Source organism: Anarrhichthys ocellatus, unplaced genomic scaffold, assembly GCF_004355925.1.
Source record: "Anarrhichthys ocellatus isolate YVR2014 unplaced genomic scaffold, GSC_Weel_1.0 scaffold32, whole genome shotgun sequence".
Taxonomy (NCBI): domain Eukaryota; kingdom Metazoa; phylum Chordata; class Actinopteri; order Perciformes; family Anarhichadidae; genus Anarrhichthys; species Anarrhichthys ocellatus.
This window is the reverse complement of record NW_022280062.1, coordinates 4,350,923-4,373,535: the sequence shown is the minus strand read 5'-3', so window position 1 is coordinate 4,373,535 and position 22,613 is coordinate 4,350,923. Positions and strand designations below refer to the sequence as shown.

Here is a 22,613-nt window from a genome sequence, read left to right as displayed (position 1 = left end):
AGTGCACAAGCGTCATCCACTGCTTAACTGAAGGTTATTTTGTGAAACGCACATGTCTCATAACAGCTGAAACACATGCGTTCTTGAACGTTCTATTTTTTTCTATTTCGTAGCCATTCCAGTGGCTTTTCACAGACCTTTTAGTTGAACCCTTGTAGACCGAACAAGACCAGACACTCCCCAGCTCAACAGCAGCAATTGGGGAAGGGATACTCGTCACATGAAGGTGACTTCAGGCTGAGAGCATCTTTGCTGAGGAGGCCATAAATCCTGTCAGCCCACTGCGTTTACATTCTTAGCATTACTGTCACTCGCAGCAAGGCACTCAGGGATACAACAGACAGACCAGCTAACTTATTGTTATTATTATTCGCCACATCTAATGTCTTCGTGGCCGTGCGGTCGCTTAAGGTCAGGGTTATTTTCCTTGAAAGTCTGGCACAAACACCACCAATGAGTCCGACAGGGAAAATATCTGAAATACATGTATAGCAGCACTCTGTTCAGCTGCACAGCACCTTTGACAAAAGAAAAATCCCCCGTTAATGTAAAAGATCAGAACGATATCTCGGAGCTAATAACTTGCTAGACGGGCCAACGGGGATGAAGCATATGCGATTAGCTATAATTAATCAGTAAAGTAGCTGTGACTTGATCACCAATCATGTCTGCAGGAGAGCACCATGTTAAAATGGGTTGTTGACATCAGCTGGGACACGCCTTCACCACATTCACTTTTAGTTATTTTGGACATTGTGCTCATAATCTGCTTCTCATTTTCACGATTCATCAGTTGGCGTCAGAAAATAGTCACAAGGTGACGTCATCAAATTCACCCTTGTTGACTTTAAAAAAACAAAAAAAAACAATGAAAAGAGGCTTTTGCAGTTTACCTTTAAGTGACCCCATTGTGTCTCTGTGTTTACTGTCAGCCAATCATAAGGAAGGAAAAAGGGTGTCATGTTTCTGGAAATCCAAAAGCCCTAAAAACAGATTTGTTTTGGGATTGACTTGTTGTTCATGCCTGTAAAGCTTCGCCATGGCTACAGAAGTTGGGTTTTGCAGAAAAATCATCCTCAAATAAAGTCAGCAGTTTTTAAACAAATGTGTGACAGAAAGACAGTTATCTTATTATTCTAACACACTGTTAACAGGTTTAAAAACATATTATGCTGGGCTCTCTTCAATGCATACACTACGAGAGCCTGCTAACAAGGCCCACGATGTCGCTGCCTCCAATGCTACTGCAACAACAGCTTACTGTGCATCTTAATTAAATTGTCAAGTCAGACTCCGGCCATTGCATCTCCTGCCTACGAGGATGTGAGGATGCTAAAAGAGGATCCAGCCCGTGTCATCCTGCCCCTAACCACGCCTACCGCACTGCAGATCAAAAACACTCAAGAATGTCGTCTTAACCTTCCGACAATTTAACAATTGTAATCCATTAACTGCGCTCAAATGTTGCAGTGTCTGCCAGTGACTCAGCACTGTCCTCCACTGATGTAAAAAACACGCGTGGGTTTAAGGTTGGGGAAAAGAAATCAGATCTATCGTCCCGTCTCCCCCCCCCCCATTTCCCCACTTTCTGCCTCGAAACCGGAGCACGTTAGCCTACTGTACCTTAAGCGGCTTGTTGCTTTGAAACATCCGACTTTGAGCTACAAAATAACGGCCGCAGCAGGCAGCCCATTCAGCGAAGAAACAAAAAACATGTCGCTAAAACGTTATGCAAAGGCTACAATGCAAAAACGCTGGGATGAAAGGGTTACGTTTCCGACACGGTTAGCCACGTCCGCTCGACTTTTCCGCCTGAGTGAATACAGTAGAAGAGTATTTTAATGTTAATTATCTGTCAGCGGCCGCGGGTGTTGTGGTCGGACGACCCGAATGCGGAATAAGAGGAGATTAAACGGAGAGCTGAACATACCGGGGAAGCGCGCGCGTGTCTTTACGCCGAGGTGTTAGATATGATGAGAAAAGCAGCAGAAGAAAAAAGGTTTATTACCAGGTAAACCGTCCTCGTTCAGCTGGTTTACGCGAGTTGCATTCAGAGTGGGCTTCTGTTTCCTGACAGCGGTGCTACTCTGCTGCAGTTCCCCCTCTCCACCAGCCTATCACACTCCACCGTGCAGCTGAGTAGAATTGTGGGATATCAGGACAGCTGGGGCATTATTTTAGCAGCACACCCCCTCAACACACACACACACACACACACACACACGCACACAATTATTAGCTGCAGCCCTTAGTTCACTTAAACCAGATTGAGAATGCGGCGTATTTATTTTCAAACAATGCTGTAAAAACATCCAAAAAACAAAGAAAAATGTTTTCTTTTCTGCAATGGAAATGTATTTAGCAAACTTAAACTACCGTTCTGTTCACCAGAATATTTTACTGTTAAATTATACGCCAAAAAGCTTTGATGAGCTCATTAAATATGATGCATTGCTATAGATTATATACTGTTGAGTACTTTTAAAGTAGTTAAAATTAGCTCACTCTGTACCAGCCACAGAAAAATGCTTCTGAAAGATTTACTGACAGTACGCTCCCAGTCTGGAGCACTTTCAAATATTCTCCAAATGAAAAACATAATCCAAGACATATTAAAAGAAACCAATATAGTGAGCACATGAACACACCGTCACACACACACACATATCTGCTGCCCTCCTCAAGGTACATACATGTGGTTGTACGTGCACAAATACAGACATAAAAGCATTTTTTTAAATTAGTGTCTGGGTTGTTCCCTCTGGGGATTTTAGGGTTTTGCCTCCCGCCTCCTAGTGGGAACTTGACCCAGCTCGGTCACCCATTTGACTTTTATTTCATCCAATTGTTTTCATGCTCAAGTAGGATACCACATGCCAACAATTTACATTATATGCAAATACAAAAAACACAGTCATGCACAATACGGCTCCAGAGAATTTTCTGCTGCAAGTCATTCATGAATTCCCTAAATGGTGACAGACACATAGCAGGCATGCTTTGCAGATAGTAGAGGGTAAATCAACTAACGCACACAGTTCAACTCCTACATGCAGCCAGACAACTGGCTCCTCCTCTAGCTAACTGCAAGACAGCTCATAAAAAAACAACACCGACAACAACAATGAATGCTTTACATTGAAGTCATATAATCACGTTACAATCCAAAGGGGATTGAGCTTCTTCTTCATGTGCAAGTTTAAATTCCTTAACTTTGCAAGCAGCCATCAGTGAGTAGAGTGAGGTTTAGAGCTGCGGTAGCCAAAGGGTGGAACAAAAATATTCCTGCAACCCTCGAGGCAGTGAGGAGAAATAATAGCCGGCGAGGGCTGTCAGGAGGATAGCTTTTTTCACAGTGACACTGTAATAACTCATGGCAGTATCTCTGCTGAGTCTAATGTCATAGCTCCAGTAACCATAAAAGGTCTAAGAATGTGATTTTACTAAGGTGACAACACGAGGAGAGGAAGCCTTACAGCCTCAGCAATCATTACGGTAAAATACAAATTCCACACACTGTTATTCTACCATTTCTCAAAATGGGTTATTTCACTTCCCCCCTTTCATTTCTTGTTTTTTAAGCACAGATATGATTGTTATAATAAACTTCACCGCAATACGTCTCTCTGAGAATACACACTGCACATTAAGCAGGAACAACTAATTAGCTGTCCTCTGCACAGCCAAACAATAGTTATCTGCATTTAGAGCAGGTGGAGTCTGGCACGGTGTTGTCATGAGCAGACTTATCGTCTGAGACATTGCTCATCACGGCCCGTCTGACCGGTGGGTGGTGACTGTGCGCCGGTATCGCAGGGAACAATCTTAAACTGTAAATGAAGGATTCGCTTATCTCCGAAAGGAAATGTCAATTCTCACATACTGGCATTGTTTAAAAAAAAAAACTACTTATTGCAAAGAGCTTTAATTCATGAATTAGCTAGATGTATTTTTCTGACTTTACAGATAAAGACAGAAAACAAAAAGCACAAGACAGCATCTACCAACAGCCAACTCGGCAAAACGTAATACGACAGTCAAAGCTGAAATATATGAACGCATACTTCATCTCTATTTTAAATTCTTTTAATCAGTGTGTAATACAAACCAGGCAGCACACTCCGGCCTTCCTCAGTGAAAATGTATAACTGCTGACCAGCTTTATTGTATTCAGTAAATAATCTCCGCTGTACAGGAACTGATACGTTAACCCACTGTGTTTGACTGACAAATGGGGAAAAACATCTTAAATTGAAACATCCTCCAGATAATTACCACGTCAAGGAAATTCTAAAATCAGGCCTTCAAAAATAGAGTTCCTACTGTCTATGAGTTCTCACTCTCTGTATGTATAGTGATCTGCAGATAAGTGGGAGTGCAAATCTCCTCAGAGCCTCCAGAACAGCCCTTGGTCAGCAGTATGATTAATACCACACAAGACAGACAACATGTGATCTCTGGACTCTACGTAGCTTATGTGGCTGCTTAACTCTTCACTTTTTTTTCTGCTGCGTGTAGACACTTAGTTCCTGTGCAGCTCATCTGCTCCGAGGCCCGACCTTGAACTCGGATAGCCTTGAATTCCAACATCTGTTCTCTCTCTCGAGTATTAACATAATTGTGAAACATAAGGTTACGTTGTCCTTTTCACACAAAGTTAACTAGCAATGCTGCCACTATCTCTTCTATTTTACATGATTCGTGACTTACGGGAAGAAAGTTGCATGATACTGATCTGCTTATTTGGCATTTAATGATTCAAATTAAAGTAAAGCATGTCAAATTAATGGATTTTAAATTAGTGGTATATCTAAAACGGTAGTGCTGCGAGAAAAAAACATTAAATCCTTGTGTGTATGAAAATGTGTATATACTCTAAACTCATTAACAGTATGAACCTCATTACAGCTATTCAATTTCCAGTGCTGCAGTCAGAACAAGCAGGCTGGCACTTCATCAATACATAGTTATATTGAGTTATGTCCCTTACAATACATGGCAAAGTATCTGTGTGATCTAATTGTTTTTTAAAAGGTCAGGGGAAAAAGTCTCTGCCCAAACACAGAATTACATTTCCATTTTGTCTTTCATACACAACAACCAGGGACTTTACCGGGCCCTTGTTACCCTCGAACTCAATGAACTCGTAGTGAAATTGGCTCCAGCTCGGCTTTCTTCTTCACCTTTAACTAACCAAAGCTACTATCCCCTGCTGTCCAGGTCTACTCAGCTGAAAGCGCTTTCACTCCCAAAGGGCTGCAGGTCAGCGAGCATACGAGCCAAATTAGTGTCAGATTTTGACGACCCCGACTGGGCCAAAGCTCCCAAATCGACTCCCTATCTTGAGCACACTCTGTCATCACACTTCACCCTCATTTTAGAAAAGTCATTATTTTCAACCATGGCTCCCTTTCATATAAAGCCAAGGGTACACAGTGCAGTTTAATGTGAAAAGGGGTTATTAACAAGATACTGAGGAGCACTCCCCTTCTTGTTTTTTTTTGTGCATGTAGGAAGCACATCTTATCTCGAAGGAATCGTAAATGTGTTCTGCGTTTGCAACCTTTGGAAAGCAGTAGGCTAATGATTGTGCCCGTCAAGTGATTAGAGACCAGGCATTTTCAGAGAAAGGGAGGGGCGGCACATACAGTATGTGGTGGGAGGCAGAATTTAGAATCATTCTTCCCTTTTAGAGCTCTCTATGGATACCAGCGTTTCAACTAAGGAGAAGAATTTAAATCACAGAATTTATTTCATTTTTACAGCGTTCTCTTTTCTTTGTAAACCAAAAAGGACACAATATGTTCAACCAGAGACTTGATTGGTTGATGCCTTTATGCGCGGCGCGAAAAGCTCAGAAAAATCCACCTCCTTCCGAAAAAGAAGTACGTTGCTTTGTTGCCACGTAATTAATATTCATGTTCTGTGTGAAAGTATTCATGATAAAAACATTTCCTTTCCACTTTTCCTTGACCTGGATGGAAAACATCATGAGGTCAAGGAAAAGATGTGAAGAAGAATTGTTGAATATTTAGGAAAAAGCCATGCGGCGTTAAGAGAATCCGGCTGCCCTTACTCTAGGCTACGTAACAATGCCTCAGCAGATGTTATTGACGTGGGTATGCTGTGGTGCTGTCGCATGGAATTGTGGGACGCCACTATCACCTTTCGTAAAGGATGCTAAAGGAGATAAGAAAGGAAGCATTGAAGCACTTTTCCTTTGCACTTATAGAATCAGACCAGCTCTTATCAGGGCTGTTTGTTAGATACTTCCGGGTCATTTCCCTAAGTGAGGAACCTTCCTAAGCAAAAAGGAATATTCGACCGCCGCTAAGAGCCTACAGTCATGCTAGCAGCTCTGTGTACTTACAGCGCTAAGCTAAATGCTAACAAATGCTAACGTGCTGATGTCAGGGGATCACCAGAATTACTATCCTGAAGCAAATATGAATGTTTCTACCAATTTCATGGAAATCCATCGTAGAATTGTTTAGATATTTCATTCAGGACCAAAGATGTAAACCGACCAACGACAACAACAACAAATCTAAAGGATCCCTATTTTTTAAACTTCCAAATATCAATACTAATACTGACTAGTATTGTTGGGCTATAATGCATCTGTTTGTTTTCTATGTTTAGTTACATAATAATAGAAACAATAATGTGGGACGTGTCATAGTTTGGATAAACTAAGGCAAGGACAAAGGGAAGCTCAGTGCCTGGATGTTCACAGCAGAATAGCACATTGGAACCAGTGCAACAGAGTTTTTGGCAAGAAACAAAAGTTCCTTTACAATAGCACATTTGTGGGATGACTTCAAAGACTATAAATACCCTGTGAGTGTCAAGGTGCCACCCCATGAGCTGTAGCTTTATAAGGCAAAGGCAGCCTCATGCTGCTCTCAAGTGATCAGGCAACATTGGGAGATAACAAAACTCCCAACAAGCTTATCTCTCCACTAAACAAGATTGAGTCACAGGTGTTATCTCCGTCAACCCCCGAAGTGCACTGCACTCACGTGTCGAGTTCAGCTCACTTCAACTGACAGGTAATCTGTGTTGATGGTTTTATTTGCATGTTGCACTTCAGGCGGCGATGCTCTTGATGTTACAGTAGAAATAACAAGTGAACCGGAAGAAGTTCAGCGTCTTGCTCAGGGACATGTTGATGGACACTTCTGATTTTAATTACATAATGATGCGAGCTGCGACGACCTTTTTATCATGAAAGTCACAATAAAACAGTTGTTTACTATCTTAAATTTGGTCTGAAATTAAGTTACTGACAATGTAAACGTATCATTTATCAAAATAGTTGTAGACTATTTTTCTGTCACGCTCCAATTTTCTCTCTTTCTTCAATTTATCTAAATATGATAAAAAAATATCTAAATATATGAAAAAAACAGCTGTGGAGATCTAAACACAGTTTTTCTTCCAGTTCTAGTTTTTATTCTAGTTTAATAACCTGATCATACAGAGTGCACTCTGTGGGAAGGTTGAGGGCATAATGTAATAACTCAATATTTGGCTCAGCCCTTTTAGTCCAAAGAATGTCTTAAGAAATGACTTCACTCCAACCTCTGCATGTCTTATCACTAAATCTTGATAATGCCAGAGATTTGCAGACTATTACTTTTTACCTTTAACCTCTAGTTCTGACTCTCACTCACACACACACACACACACACACACACACACACACACACACACACACTTCCACATCCTTCATTTTGTAAAACGCCAGCAGCGCTATTGACCGTGAACTGATCGGACAGTAGTACTGATCTTAATTCCTAAGATAAAAGGGCAGAGAGAGTCTTTATCACTGGCAATACTACATCAAAACACCAGCAGGAAATCTCTCCCGTAGAGAGACGTCTGCAGCAGAATGAGCTTTAATTATGAACATGAATGAATGAATGATCTCGAGCCACAGAAGGAAGAGTTTATCTTGTTATGTCAGCCTGACATGAAATTAAATAAACTTCAAAAAGGAAATTGCAGGGGAACGCATTCCCCGAAAGGTCACAAGATGTTCTCTACTGTAAGTCACCGAAACTGGCCTTTCAATTGTAACACCTAAACAACATCTTCAGAAGTCATACCTGATGAAACAGACGCTCTTGTACATTATGCTGCATTCCAGTCAAAGTCAGAGTTGGGGAATTCCCTGCCGTTTGTCCATAATTACAACCTTCCTGAGTTCAAGTGGCCCGGCTCTGAAAAACCTAGCAAGTAACACGGTCACCCACATATCATGTAATTTACAGTATATATATCATGTAATTTACAGTATATATATCATGTAATTTACAGTATATATATATATATATATATATATATATATATATATATATATCTCACATACTTCCAAGCACCAATCAGGATTTAGCAACACATCAGAGTCTGATGACAGTCAACGGGTTGTTTGGTCAATGTCAATCAAACCTGATCAAACCTTGGTGGCACACTCCTGGAGAAAATACTTTTAATAAATAGAATTGAGCAGTATTGAGTCCTAAAACCCAGGAAATGAGTCAGCATTTCTGCACTTTCAGTTCCCTTCTCTCACACCCAATGTTTCTTTGGAATGCGTTTTGGTTTAATGCCTGGAATCAGGTCGGTGGTTAACACAAGCTCAACAGATTTTAACATTTTGTTCTAACACATAACATATGTAAGTTATTACCCCACTCGTGAATTTGGAATCTTATACGCGTCTTAAAAAAGGCAGTTGCTAACAAGTTGCTAAAAAGAAACTAGAAAAACGTCATCTTACCGACTAGTCCGCCTTCAGCTTTATCAATATTATTACAACAATGTGTCAAAATAACATCTAATGTGAACAAGATCACTCGTAGTGACGAATATACAGAGAATTATCCCCCAAAAGCTGCAGCTCCTGCTTTAAAGTGAGTATCGGCTCATTGTTTAGCTGTCTGGCCCACAACTTCACTGCTTTTAGTTCGCTCTCACTGCTCTCACACCAATTTCAAATAATATAAAATCAGTATGGAAGGACATAACACTACCGCCCCTGCTTATATGGCATGACATACTACAGGTGCACTTTGCATACTAAGATCTATCAAAGACAAAAGTCAGTCACGATGACAGCAAAAGCACCAGCTCAGCAAATGCTGATAATCATCTACTCATGAACGCCTCACAGAGAAACATGCAGCGCTGTACATGCTACCACCATCCAGTGAACACGACAAGTCCGACAGACTTTGGCCGGCCTTATCTCTCTGGTCCTGCACAGTCACCTTCATTTAATACTACTGAAGTGTGACAGCGACCATGTGGCCCGTTAAAAAGCCATAGTCCATCTTGAAAATAAATACGACTTCATTACAGCCATATAAATCTTGGGTCATTACAAAATGTTTTAAAATAATCACCACACAGCAAAGTTTCAGTGTGTGTGTAGTAAAAAGTCTTAAGTTCAAAGAGCTCTTCTTCTATTGATTCATGCACATTTCTATTTTGGGGAGAATAGAAGCGGAAACGCATGCTGTGATGACTTCCCATTTCCGAACTGTCTGCCTGTGCCCAGCAAAGTTTTGATCAGGTTAGTGTGTGTGTGTGTGTGTGTGTGTGTATGTTCCTAACTGAGGCTACCTTTGGAGACACATTACAGACTTCAGATCAGGTTAACGATGATTTTAGTTAATTGGTTAAGGTAAGGGTTAGGCAAGTAGTGGTTATGGTTAGGGCAACACTCCAGTAAATTAATGTAAGTCAATGTAAGGTCCCAAAAAGTGACCTAAGTAAATATTGTTGAGGGTTTGGTTTGGTTATTTTATCACCAGAAACTGAAGTAGCTTTTGAACTTTTCTTTTAAAGAGCTGCTCCACCCAACCTTTTGCACAACACAGTAGTTTAAAAAAGTTGGTAAAGCAACATTTGTGATCCTGGTGACCCTTGATCCATGAAATGGCACTTTGGCCTTCTGTTTGACCTTACAGTAAAACGGACGTCTCTTTTCATACACCCAGTCAGACATGTGTCTTTACCGATTGCGTGTGAACTGCCTCAGTGTTTACGTGACATACTTCACACTTTCGTGAACAAACACGTGCACTCACCATTTCACAGTCCCGAGTCACAGGGGAAAGTAGCAGCAGGCGCGTCACGGCGTGTTGGAAACCCCGGTGTGTGAAACAGAGAGAGAAATATCATTTAAAAAATGAAACAAAACATTTACTGAGAGATTGGCTTCTGGAAATCAAACTTAAAACAATGTCAGTAACCGCTAACTGTATGTCGATGCTGCCCAAAGTATTTCACAGTCAAGTGTTGATACGTAGTGAAGTTGTGCAGCGCACAAACTGTAATAAACGCTTTACCTGACTATAATGACAAGAAAGCTCCCTAAACACCAGCTGATACCAGTGTGTGTGTGTGTGTGAGTTTGTTACCGGAGACCAGGAATTCCGACGCGGTGCTCGTCCCGGGTGAAAAGGACCAGACACCTGTAAGCGCCGACTTTGGCAAACCTTCCCAGAGACGGGGCCGAGCTAACCCCGCCCCTCCTGCCTCAGAAAGAAGAAATCGGCCCCCATAGTACTTGTAAACGGGCACGCCCACGGTGACGACGCAGGCTGCAAAGTCCCAGTGCCACCTGGTGGAGCCTTTGCAGGATGGCGGACTGACGTCTGATGGTCATCCATGTGTCACATGACCACTAGATGGCCTCGTTAGCTTGAGCTGCATTCAGATGCCTCATGATAAAAGTCTGCAAACCAAAGTCAATGTTCCTGAACTTGTAGATAATGTTGATTGCATAGTTTGTATTTCCTGCATTTAGGCTACTACTAAGAAGTAAAATAAATGTGGAATTCATTGGTGGAAGAAGTAATCAGAGGCTGAATGTAAATGTACACCATTATATAACAGCATAACCAGTAAAAGCCTTGTAATCATGTTACTTAATGAAAAGTATTATAAGCAAATAAGCTATAAGCATCAAAAGCAAAAGTACTTGGTGTTTGTATTATTGGATTATTTTTAGTGATGAATTAAGTAGCATTTTAATGTTATTGCTGGTCAAAGTGGAGCTATCTAAACTGTTTTATACTTGATGTTTCTCCTAGCCTATAAGGTATTTAAATCTGTTTTAGATAGGCCTACACCAAGCTAAAACTAAAGCAGTCTAATAAAGCAGTCCTGCGATAAATCTTTATCCCCTTTTTCTTCTTTCCTCTCCTTCCTTCTTTCTTCCTTCGGTTAATATTATCTTCCCTTTCACACTCTCTTCTACACACCCCTCCACACAAACACATGCCGACCTACATGCGTACTGCATGTGTATATGTTTCATATGTCTTCATGTTGGTGCCTTGTATTGCGCTACTGTGTAAACAAATAAAAAAAAGTTTAAAAATAAACAAAATTAAGAAAAGACCTAATTGGCAACTCAGTGCATTTTGTATATACAACCTTACAGTAAGATGCAAAGTAACTTGACTACAGTGAATCTGTCAAATAAATGTAATGGAGTAAAAAGTACAATTACTCTTAAATGTATTGGGTAGAAGTATAAAGTAGCAGAAATTAGAAGTAATCCATAAAAGTACCATCAAATTTCACCCAAGTACTACTTGAATATATGTGCTTTGTTCAGTTCCATCATTGAAAGCTATGAGCAACGTATTTTCATAACTATACGCACAAGTGCAGAAGAACCACAAACAAAACAGGAGACAAATTAAAGAAAAACTCAGAATAAAAAGAGCAGAAACATAATGATTGCAGATGTTTCCATACAGGGCAGCAATAGTAACAGTGAACCATATGATTTTGCCTTCGCAGTCACCAGATCTCAACTCAATTGAACACTTGTGGGAAATGTTGGGGTTGTTCTAAAATCTAAGATGCGTACAGTATACTCATTTTTCTTTTTTGTCACCCATCTGAATCAGCAGATAAGCCTCTGTTGATTTCCACTTTCTAACTGTGAAGCCAATTAATAAAAAGGCCATTGTAAATGTCACTTATAGGTTACTGGTCTCAGTTCAGTAAGCACGGACAGTGTAACATCAATACCACTGCAGTCTTTCCCAGTAATGAGAAGAAGTGCTGCTGAAGTGCAGGAAGTCAAAATCTATACCATCTGCAGGATTACCACACACTTAACCACTCACAGTCCCACAGTTTTTCATTTGTTTCCATTTATTTTTTCTAAAACCTACATGGAGCAAACAAACTATTGGCGTCGGCTTGACTTCATCTATTATCAAACAAGGACGACTACGAGACCCGGCAGGAGGAGTGTTACAGTCAAGTTTATTCAACCATGAATGTTTCATATAAACAAGTGTGCACAGGGAAGACCTTGTCCTCAAGGTCCTGATCCTAAACCAAACATCTACCTGAGATTCAATTCAGTTCACCTATTCACGTGGTATTCACATAACGATGTAGAGAAACAATTCTAGACTATTTATTTTTCTGTGGCATATGTCAATGCTACAGTACAACATGTCAGACAGTAGTTCTCAGTGACGGTTTTGGCAATTCTACAGGCTACATTGTTTGCCCTACTGTTATACAAAAGAAAAATTAAAACTCATCAGACCAGATTTTCTTTTTTTTGTTAGAAATCTTTACTAAATCTTCTTACAAGTCTTTAGTATTGCTCTTGCTACATTGAAAAAATAGAAAAATTACATTTGAATATTGAGCTGTGGATGTGGTATTTATAAAGAGCCTTGCTCTTGAGTGTTCATGGCTATGTTTCAATAGTCCTCAGCTGCTTACTCTGCAGACTTCCATTACTCTGTAATGGCCAGCTTCACATCAGCAATCAGAGAACAAGATACGAAGCAAAGAAGAAGACATCAAACAGTTTTCAGAGGCTCGTCAGCAAAAAGTCTAGGATTCTGCAGAGGTGATGGATGTCACCAGACTGTCCTCTCCCTGAGCTTCTTCCTCCGCTGCTGCTGCTGCGTCTGTTGCTACTTCCTGTTCGGTTGCCACTAAATAAGTGTCCGTGTCGGGGGCTTCGAAGGACTCGCCCCCCAGATCAGCCAGTTTGATGTAGCCCCTACTGTTGGAGCGCTCCAGACGGGGGCAGCTGAAGCGCCTGGCTCTGTCGCCTTGACGGCACACAGACGCAGACAGGCTGCAGCGGCGTACAGACCTGGGCTGATCCGTGAGGGAGTTGAGCGACATTTGTGACCCCGTTGCTCTGGCAACAGGCGATGGAAGAAACAGCTGTGTCCACGGTGGCTGAGGCTGAGCCTGCGGCGCCCCCTGTTGGTTAGCCGTGTCCGCGGCTATGTCCTCGCGGCTCTGATGGGGCGGGGGGGAATCCGTCGTCGAGGCGTCCTCCTTGACGTCCGTCTCGTCAGTCGGGCTACCGCTGGTTTGTCCTTCCTCGCTAATGGTTTCAGCAGCACCCTCGATGACGACCCCTTCCTCGGAGCGTCCCTCCGCTTCCGTTCTCTGAGACTCCTCCACCTCACAGTTGTTCAGTTTGATCACGGGGAGGGTGAAAGCGTTTACAGAGGAGGTGACGATGGAGGTGGTCTCCCACTGCCGGGGCTGCGGCGCCTGTTCGCTGCTATTGCTGTAGTCTTTGTAGATGCTGTAGACGGTGTCCGTAAAGGTCTGGACATCTCTGGACCAGCTCCGAGGCCTGCTGGCCAACGACGGGCGTCTGAACACGTCATCGCCGCCCAACTCGCCCTGCAAACCGAGGCCAGTGGAGGGCCAGGAGCTGCGAGTAAGCGTCCCGCTCGCAGGGAACTGGCCCGACTGCCCCTCGGCACTCCTCGACTGAGTGTAGTTCACCAAACCGTTTAGAGGCGAGTACTCCTTCGACCGTATGCTGTGTAGATCTATAACTGTGGAGTAGATGTCCCTCAGGTTGATGATTTTGGTTTTCTTGTCTCGGTTTTCATGGAGGACTGCATTGGCGCAGATGAAGAGGAAAATGCCAATTCCCATCACCAGCGGTCCAAAGACTTTCAGATTGTCTGAATACAGGTAATTATTCAGGAAGTCACACAGGAAGCCACAGTGAGGGGCGGGGGCGGGGTCGGGGGCGCTGCTGTTAGAATGGCTCTGGTTGACTAAACCGGATTGTCCGGAGGGAGTCTTGTTATGGGTCAGGTTAGAGGAAACAGGCAGACTCTTGGAGTAACTCATCCTGTTGGTTTGGTATCCTCCAGTTCTGCGGCGCTCCTGGTACTTTTGCTGGTTTTGGCTGGGCCAGTAGCCCAGTACCGCCATGGAAATCCCCACCATGAGAACTATAAGCCCCACGGCGGCCACAAAACCGGCCGGGGAGCACAGGTTGAGCTTCCCCTTCACCACCACCACATCGTTCTTCTTCTTTTTCTTGGATTTCCGCTTCCTTTTGTTTTCCGCCCGGTTTTTGGAGCGGAGGGAATCCTGGCGCCTGTTCATGCGCAGCAGGCCACCTGTGGCTATCATGGTGACGATTGGACCGCAGGCTTGTCACTCAACCTGGCGGGACACAAAATAAAAAAGACAGAGTATTAGTTTAATGATTTACATGATAAGAAAAGGGTTTTAGACATTTAGAGCCACGGAGTGAATTTGTTCATTTCACTGAGAGATTACACATGTAATCCAGATTTACCATACATGCAAGGATTGTCAACCAGGCAAAGCTGGCAACTAACCCTCAGGGACCTCGAAGGCTGCAGGTTCACTCTGTGACAATTACTTTCAAATTAGTTTGGTGATGAGCACCACTAAAACATGATATAAACTGAAATGTTAAGGGATTTATGGTATGAATATCTAGTTATGATTCCTTCTGAGGGCCCTGAGAACCTATTTTCTCAGTCAGCTTCTTACAATCAGTGCTGGGGTCCAACATGAACACACATATTTCTGCCACAGTAAGGACATTTTTGAGAGACTATCTACGTATTTCATTTTTGTCTTTGCTCCTCTTACTGATTTGACATGAGAGGGACTCAGCTGGAAAAACACAATGTCATGTACTTCAGAGGATTTAGCAACATTTGAATCACAATCTGATGAGTTAGTGGGTTGTTTGTCAACCACATCTGATGAAACAATACCCACACAGACGTGAAGCAGTTTTTGAAGAGTTCAAACTCTCAACAACTCCTGTTTTCAAGTTATTGTTTTTTAACTTTTTTTTGTCATGAATATTTAATGATATAGAGAAATACTTTAATATACCAGCGTGGGAATACTGGTTTCTGGGGCGAAATGGGTTGGAGGAAAAAGGGGGGGGGGGGTCCAGGATCCACGAGCAAATCAATCCGGCCCTGTATCTGAGATTATCCTACAAGTAGAGTGTACACTGCTTCTTTGCACCAAAGGCAGTTGCAATATTAGTCATCAGATGGTCAGTAAACCAACAGATGACATCCATCTGCTGATGCTGGATCTATAAATACAATGACGTAACAGAAACAGAGACAGATACCCAACTTGACAGTGGAGAACAAGGAGTGCTATTTATCTATATTCAGCTGTGCCGGTGCGATATCAGCCTATGAAAATGTAATGTGTGCAGACAGGAGGCCAGCGGGCATGTTCTCTCCATCTCACTCTCGCTTCCATACACTCCATCCCCCTCTGCCTCTCCTCTCTCGCGCTAACCTCTCCTACCAACACTCTCCTACCAACACTCTCCCCTCCTCCTGCTTTCCACCCAAGTCCACTTCACCGTCAACCAAACGCAGGCGTGCTTCAAGATGACGGCGCCCTTCGCATATACAGCACCTCACCAAGGGCAAATGTGAGCCGCTATAGCCATTTGTTTACACACCAACACTGTCTGTGCCACGTAAGATGTTTGCATTGGTTTTATGTTTATGCAGCCCAATAAGTGGGAGCTTCGGTCCAAAGGGCAATGAAGGCACAAACACTCATCATGATTACAGACATCAGCTGATGAGTTCCAACCACATGTGGTGAATGATGATCGGAAGACAAGGCTGATTAATTAGACAGACTCTAGCATTCCCTCCTTGATTGTGCTGATACCTAGGTATTTAATTTGACTAATCACGCCTAATTGTGTATGACTTAGGGCTTAGGTTCATGAATAACTTATTCCACAAATTCCTCGCAGAGAAGCAATTAAAAAGACGTTTTTAGAGGTTGCTCTGGGTGTTGCTCTCTCAACCCTAACAGTCCTTGACATCCCTTTATGATCCAAGTTATTACAGGCAGATCCCACGTAAAAGTAGAACACATGGGCTCTGCACCTGAGCCTCCGCAAACAACCCACCGGTACTCAGCTGCTGTTTATAGCGACTTTCTCACTATATCGCATCCGACGAGCACTCAAATCCCTCCCCGGGCGAGAGAGCACGTCAACCCGCACTAAAACTGATAGAGCGTGGGCGGACCCGTGTCTATGTTTGAACGGAGAAGGGCAGCAGTAACGTGGACCAGAAGTGGGTGTGGACAAGTCAGACTGTGTCTCTGTCTGCGGTGCTGAACAGGAAGCTGCCAACTGCTCGGTAAACGTCTCCCTAAAGAAGCTGCTCGTCTGGCAGGATGGAGGGGAGACGAGGCTCGGTTTTCGACGTTCAGTCCGTCCAAGCTGCGGGGGCGCCTATTTTCGCGCAATGTTGCATGAGTAATCGACTGTTGACATTACAGCGCATCTGTTTCCCTTCTGTTGGAAAAAAAAAAGCCCGTGGAGCAAAATAGGAGGTGCTGTGGAGGTTGGAGGTGCTCCTGAAAATGTCGCTCCCGCACAAAGCCAAACACTGTGTTTTTGGGGGCTCACAAGGTGCAGAGAAGATGACAAACATCCGCACCTCTTCCACGGCCTGACGAAGCCCATGCTTTCATAACGGTAGAGCTGTGTGTTAATAATTATACCTTTATTCAAACGCATGATGCCAGTCATTTAACTCATCACAAATCGGTATTTCATTGCAACATCAGAGCCGTTAAAAAAAAAAAAGTTTAACTGGATAAATAGATCCGCCTTTGAAATATTGCTCGTTCCACCACCTTTTACTTTATGTCTCTCGCATATTTGACAGATGTAGCCAAATATCTAAGACAGACCGACATATCTCCATAAACTGCAACAAAATCATGATTTTAATCTCACAGATAAAACTAGATAGAGGGCGCATTGCTTCAAGCGCATTGTTCCCTGACATCAAAACTCTTGCCCGTCGATTTATTCGAGATACAAAAATAACGCTCCCCAACTAAACCCGTTCTGTTACACAATTATTCGACTTGCTAAACCCTGCAATACAGCCTGTTAGCAGTCAATGTGGAATCAGACGCACGGATATTCAGTTGGGGTTTAAGACGCAGGAGGTACAAAAACATAAATTAAATCATAAAACATCGAGTCTCTTACCAGAAATTGTGGCTTGACAACCAAGCATCTTCAAAGGCGCACTCCTCGTTCAGCTGTGCATGTCGTGGTGCGCCACTTTGGTGCCGAGTCTGGAAGAGTGGTCTCCAGTTGGACGCAGACTCACAATAGACCGGCAGGGGCGGGCCAACTGCATTTCCATTGGTGGTGATTATTGGGCAACGTGAAAAGGGAGGGCTGCTGAGGACATTTATCATACTGTGCGTTATGCTGTTAACCCTTCCACATCTTTTTTTTTCTTTCCAGATTGTCTTACATGTTTGGACATAAAATCATCAGTAACCTGCTCAATGAAAGTTGTATAACAATCGATTATTATATACGAATGCCGGTTGCATTTTTGCCACAGTCTATAATTGTTGTATGATCTCGGAATTTGTATGGCAGCAATAATAGAGTGCATGCACTGGACACTGCATGTGCATATCTCTGAGAACTATAGGGGGCAAATAATGCATCAATAAATGACTGTGTTATGAGTTTCAAACTGCACATACAGTGCAGGTGAGGTCAGAGAAATGCAAATTCAAAAACACCAAATCCATCATCTCTAACAGCATGTGCCTTCCTCTCCCTACCTTTCTCCCTTGGGTTGCATTGCTGTAATTGCTCGTATGCTGCGTCCCAATGTGTAACAAAATGAAATATGACAGAGTCCAGATGTGTCTCAGTGTTGTGAGGCAGGAGACAGAGGCAGCAGCTACACACATGGCAGGAGGGGGAGCAGGAATTACAAAAGCTAGCTGATGCTCCAGAGAGTTGACTGCGAAATTATGACCCAGAAATGTGCCTTGTTTATGGCATAAATTAGAGGAAAGGAACAGAGAAAACTAAAGTGTGCATGCCGCAGTTGGGAGTCAAAGTATACACGGACATGGGGAATAATCCGGGGGTTTTAAAGAGCTGTCTTTAATCCGTGGCGTTAAACCAGTGTTGGTCTGGAGGTCTGGAGCAGCTTTTAGTATAGCTTGTGCAGTATAGGAAGGCACTGACACACAACCGATGCTTCTGAGCTTCTGACAGGGACTTAATATTTCTTAAAACTCTGTTACTGCGAACACATACTCCAACATATGTTGTTGGAAGATATCAAGGAGAGAAAGACAGCAGCGATTATTACAAAACCATTGCCTAAGATTAGTTAACAGCCTGTAGAAATAATATGATTGAAAATACTCAACTGAATATAGGTCAAGTGGTTGCACAGGTGGAAGCCTCTCCAGCCTTTCCCAACTGTCCTTGTACCCTCATCTCACTCATTTAGCTGCGGATAAGAAGCTTGGTGAAAAAAATGCTATTTTTCCTGTATCATTTGACATTACACTTTTTTAAAGTGTTACATATATTTGGAAATAAACTCAGTTTTAAATGCAGAATCCAACCACAACCATGCAAGTCGACACCCATAGTCACATCATCTGCACATCAATCTCCCCCCCCCCCCCTTATATTCAAGATATCCCTCAAAATCTCTTGATTCCAATCACTTAATCAGTTTGAGAGCACACTCACATGACATATTTTCCTCTGTATTTCAAACAAAGTCTGATCACGTTGCCACCCACAAAACGAGGTCTTGGATTCACTGCGGGCTCCCTTAAATGGATCTTTGTTGACAGTGGCTAATGTGCTCTGTGCCAAAGACGTGCCGGCACCTGTTCTGTTTAATTAATTCAATACATAGAAGAGGAAGAAAAAAGCTTTAATTCATTAGTATTTCAACAATGTAGGACAATGGAGTAATAAGTAAGTTATTGGCAAAAGGCAGCTTTTTTTTAAAATATTCACGTTATTGCCATCTCATTATGTGTATAGTTTCCGTGACCTGCAGGTGAAAGATTGCAGACTCTTGCAGAAGCGGCAGGAGATTAGCATTCATTTCTGCAGACTTTCCAACTTGCCCTAATGACTTTACCCTCACATACTTAATCATTTCTTATCGAAACCTCCCCAGGTATTAAACTCACCTCAGGTATGGTGATGAAGTGGGCATTCTCAGTCGTAGAAAGAGAAAGAAAGGCAATTTGAAAAAGTGAATAGACAGGTGAGAGACAGAGAGGGATCAACCGTAGATACTCTCAGCTTTTTGTTATGTCACACACTCCTAATACTGGGTCTTTCATATTTGGGAGGCGCATTCCCATCCACACGGCAGCAGTAATACAATAATTCAATTTGATTCTCAGTGATAATCTGTCACGGTTATTTAAGACACCTGTCTCCAGTCCTGTCCGCCTTGAATGATGTGTCATATAGTTTGGCTTCTATACCATTTTCTCGCCTCACACATCCAGGATCCCAGGGGACGGTGCACCATGGTAGGGCTCACAAATACTGTATCGAAAATAGCTCCAGTGAATCTCCTCCTGAAATGTAACCGGCTTTGTTATGGTTTGTATCTGCACAGCCAGAGCTCAGAAGGCGGCCTTCACTTTGCCCTCTGGCTTCCTTTACTTGTCAGACACTATTTCTATGTGCAATATGCTGGATAACAGCTAAAACATATACATATATATATATACATACATACATACATACATACATACATACAGTATATATATATATATATATATATATATATCTATATCTGAAGCAGCATCAGGAGCTGCAGGGGGTTCATTTAATTTCTTCAGCTTGGGCTGTACTGGCTAATTGGGGATGTGGAAACTTGAGATATGGACTCAGTGAGATATCAACTCCCTCCGGGAAACTTTTTCATCATTACGTCTTATTTGCTGCAGGAGTCAGTTGGAGAGATAAAAGCGGTGCTCCCTTCTGAGGCCTTAGAAATAAAGACACAGCAGCTGAGAGCTTTTACACATTTGGGGGAGATGATGGGCCATCAATTAAACTGGAAACAACCACTCTAGTATGAGTAATTGAGTAGTGAAAAATCTGCCTTCTGTCTAATTAGATGTGCAATCAGTGTCTCTCAAAACGTTACGACTCCTACACTGTCTGTAGCAAGTAAGGCACCAATTGGGGCCCTGAAGCTTGAACAAGAAGTCACAAATATATAGATTAATTTACAAAGTAAGCTAATACATTTCTTTAACAGTTGGGCATTGTAGAAAATGCCACTCAAACAGCAATACATTGTATATTGATAAGGGACTATTTTCAGCTGCAGACAGATACACATTTGGTGCTCTAGATAGCATTTTATTAACAATGGGGCTCTATAGCACAGAAGATTACGATACGTATATCAGGCTTTGGATACACACACACACACACACATAACTTGTGAGTGGGATAAGCTTATTGCTGGTTTTATTCTTTTCGTGGGAATTGTTGACATAAAGAAAACATATGATATGGCCACACTTATCCTTTAAGTATAAAACCCATTTGTTATACCTGATCTATTTTATAACCTGGAATATCCGTTAGAACTCCATGAGGATCACACAATCAAACTCCAGCATCCTCCTGCATAAATCACAACAGACGCTATCAGTGCACAAAACAGGGTCAGGAAGAAATAACAGTGAATAAAGTATTCTCCTTCACTAAACCAGATTGCTATAAATAATGATTTAACGCACACACATCAAACTGTTGACCTTTAGTTTTGGACTGAAGCTGCACCATGTTCATTATCTTGCACAATGGCAACTCAAACAGTGGAATGGAGGACCTCCTCATAAATCACACCAGTTTCACAGTTTCTGCACCATTGTGTGCTCAGGTACTGTATAGGGAGAAGACCTATTTTTGATAAATGACCATTACGCTCAATATGCAGCGTCAAGTTGTGGCTAATGATATGCGTGACTGCACACCGACTGATACAGGTCACGGAGACATATGGTGCATTTCTGGACCATCCGTTTCTGTGTGCGGCAGCCAGGCGTCTCTGACATCACGCGGAACGCTGGAAATGGAACGAGACACCCGGTTGCAGCAGGCACATGAACCAGTGGTTGGGTTACCAAGGAGAAAGGATCAGGAGAGGGAGTGCAAAGCAGCAGGTGAACACTTGCTCCCAGCAGGTAGCCGGTTCCCACTGGTGACCTTGTTTTATTTCCACCGTATAAATGGCTGATGAATGGGCAACCAAGGACCTGAACAGGAATAGAGGCCAGCATTAGCTCACGTATTATCTGCTGGTAACACTAATGAGAATTTATGGGTAAAATATGGAGAATGTTATGGAAGATTGCCCTACATAGAGAACTCGGACATCTCTTTTAAGACTGAAGTTGTGCTGAAGTTTGCCAAAAAAAGTAAAAACTTTCTATATTTCCACCACTTAGATGCTTATGATGAGGATAATAAACAGCAATGAGCAGAGTGTGCATTATCTCAAGAAAAGACAGTAATTACAATCCTCAACATCAAAAGCTCTGTTGCTCCTAAACTGCAGGATCATGCATCCTGTAGGCTGAGCAGCTACAAAGAAGCTGTTTTTTCCACTGTTTAGCTTCCTGGCCACATTTTGCAGTGCAGCGAGGCCGTTGCGCAATCAGAGCTAATTCTCGGGGTTTTGTAAGATGCAAGCTTCATGGGATCTCAAGAAAGCCTTCTTTGATCTCCCATCCTTGATAATATAGGTCATCTCTTCAGGGAGAAACAACAAAGACCAAATGAGGCGGAAAATACCACTGAACCCACCTCGCAGGAGCAAGAAGCAATCCCTCCGATGCAGCTTCACGGACCACAACACGGAGCCTCACAGACCTATTTTCAGGGTCTTGATCTTTGGCATTTTAACACAACTGCCCATCAGACTGTGTGCTGACAAGAGAAAAAAGGCAGTTTTTGTTCTAATGTGAAATATTGCATCTGTCATCTCCTACTCTGCTGCCTGTATGTGGAGCCTGTTCAGACTGGGTCTCCATGGCAACCGTTTTATAATGCTTCGCGAAACACCTTAGAAGAGATTTCCTTTTTATCTGGACTGGAGGGCTGGAGGGCTGACAGAGAGGCACCGAAGAATCAAATGAGAGGGCAGAAGTAACAGCTGAAGGGTTTGCACGTGCCCCGTCAAAAAGGTGTGACGTTCAGAATGGCAAAGGATATGAGATATAAAGAAAAGAGCTCACCCCGAGAGGCCAGAGGAAATAGGATGACATAAGATATTGTCAGTTTTTATAGCAGGACCACATGTCCTGATAAAACCTGTTTTGGTTGCAGATTCAGAGATTCTACTTCGAAAAAGATACCGTCACCGCATGTGATTCACCGAGACATTCTGGCGCTGACATTCACTGTGCAGGAGCGTGGTCTCCGGGTC

General features: G+C 42.6%; 2 protein-coding genes across 13 annotated transcripts in view; both read right to left on the bottom strand.

The window, feature by feature from the left end:
* Window positions 1-10,531, bottom strand: part of epb41l3b (erythrocyte membrane protein band 4.1-like 3b) — a 44,695-nt gene extending 34,164 nt beyond the window's left edge. For 2 of the 12 annotated variants that reach the window (XM_031864931.1, XM_031864932.1), the window contains exon 1: window positions 2,009-8,254. The gene's annotated coding sequence lies outside the window, so the exon portion shown is untranslated. Of the gene's footprint in view, window positions 1-2,008; window positions 8,255-10,430 lie in introns of those variants that run through there. The other 10 variants (XM_031864934.1, XM_031864933.1, XM_031864935.1 and 7 more) reach the window with 9 other exon arrangements.
* A 1,749-nt stretch (window positions 10,532-12,280) lies between these two features.
* Window positions 12,281-17,456, bottom strand: tmem200cb (transmembrane protein 200C, genome duplicate b). The gene is made up of 2 exons (XM_031865346.1): window positions 17,357-17,456; window positions 12,281-14,484 (listed from the first exon to the last, which is right to left on the bottom strand). Exon 2 carries the CDS (start codon window positions 14,449-14,451, stop codon window positions 12,886-12,888), a length of 1,566 nt encoding a protein of 521 aa, XP_031721206.1. The 5' UTR covers window positions 14,452-14,484; window positions 17,357-17,456; the 3' UTR covers window positions 12,281-12,885.
* Window positions 17,457-22,613: the final 5,157 nt, after the last annotated feature.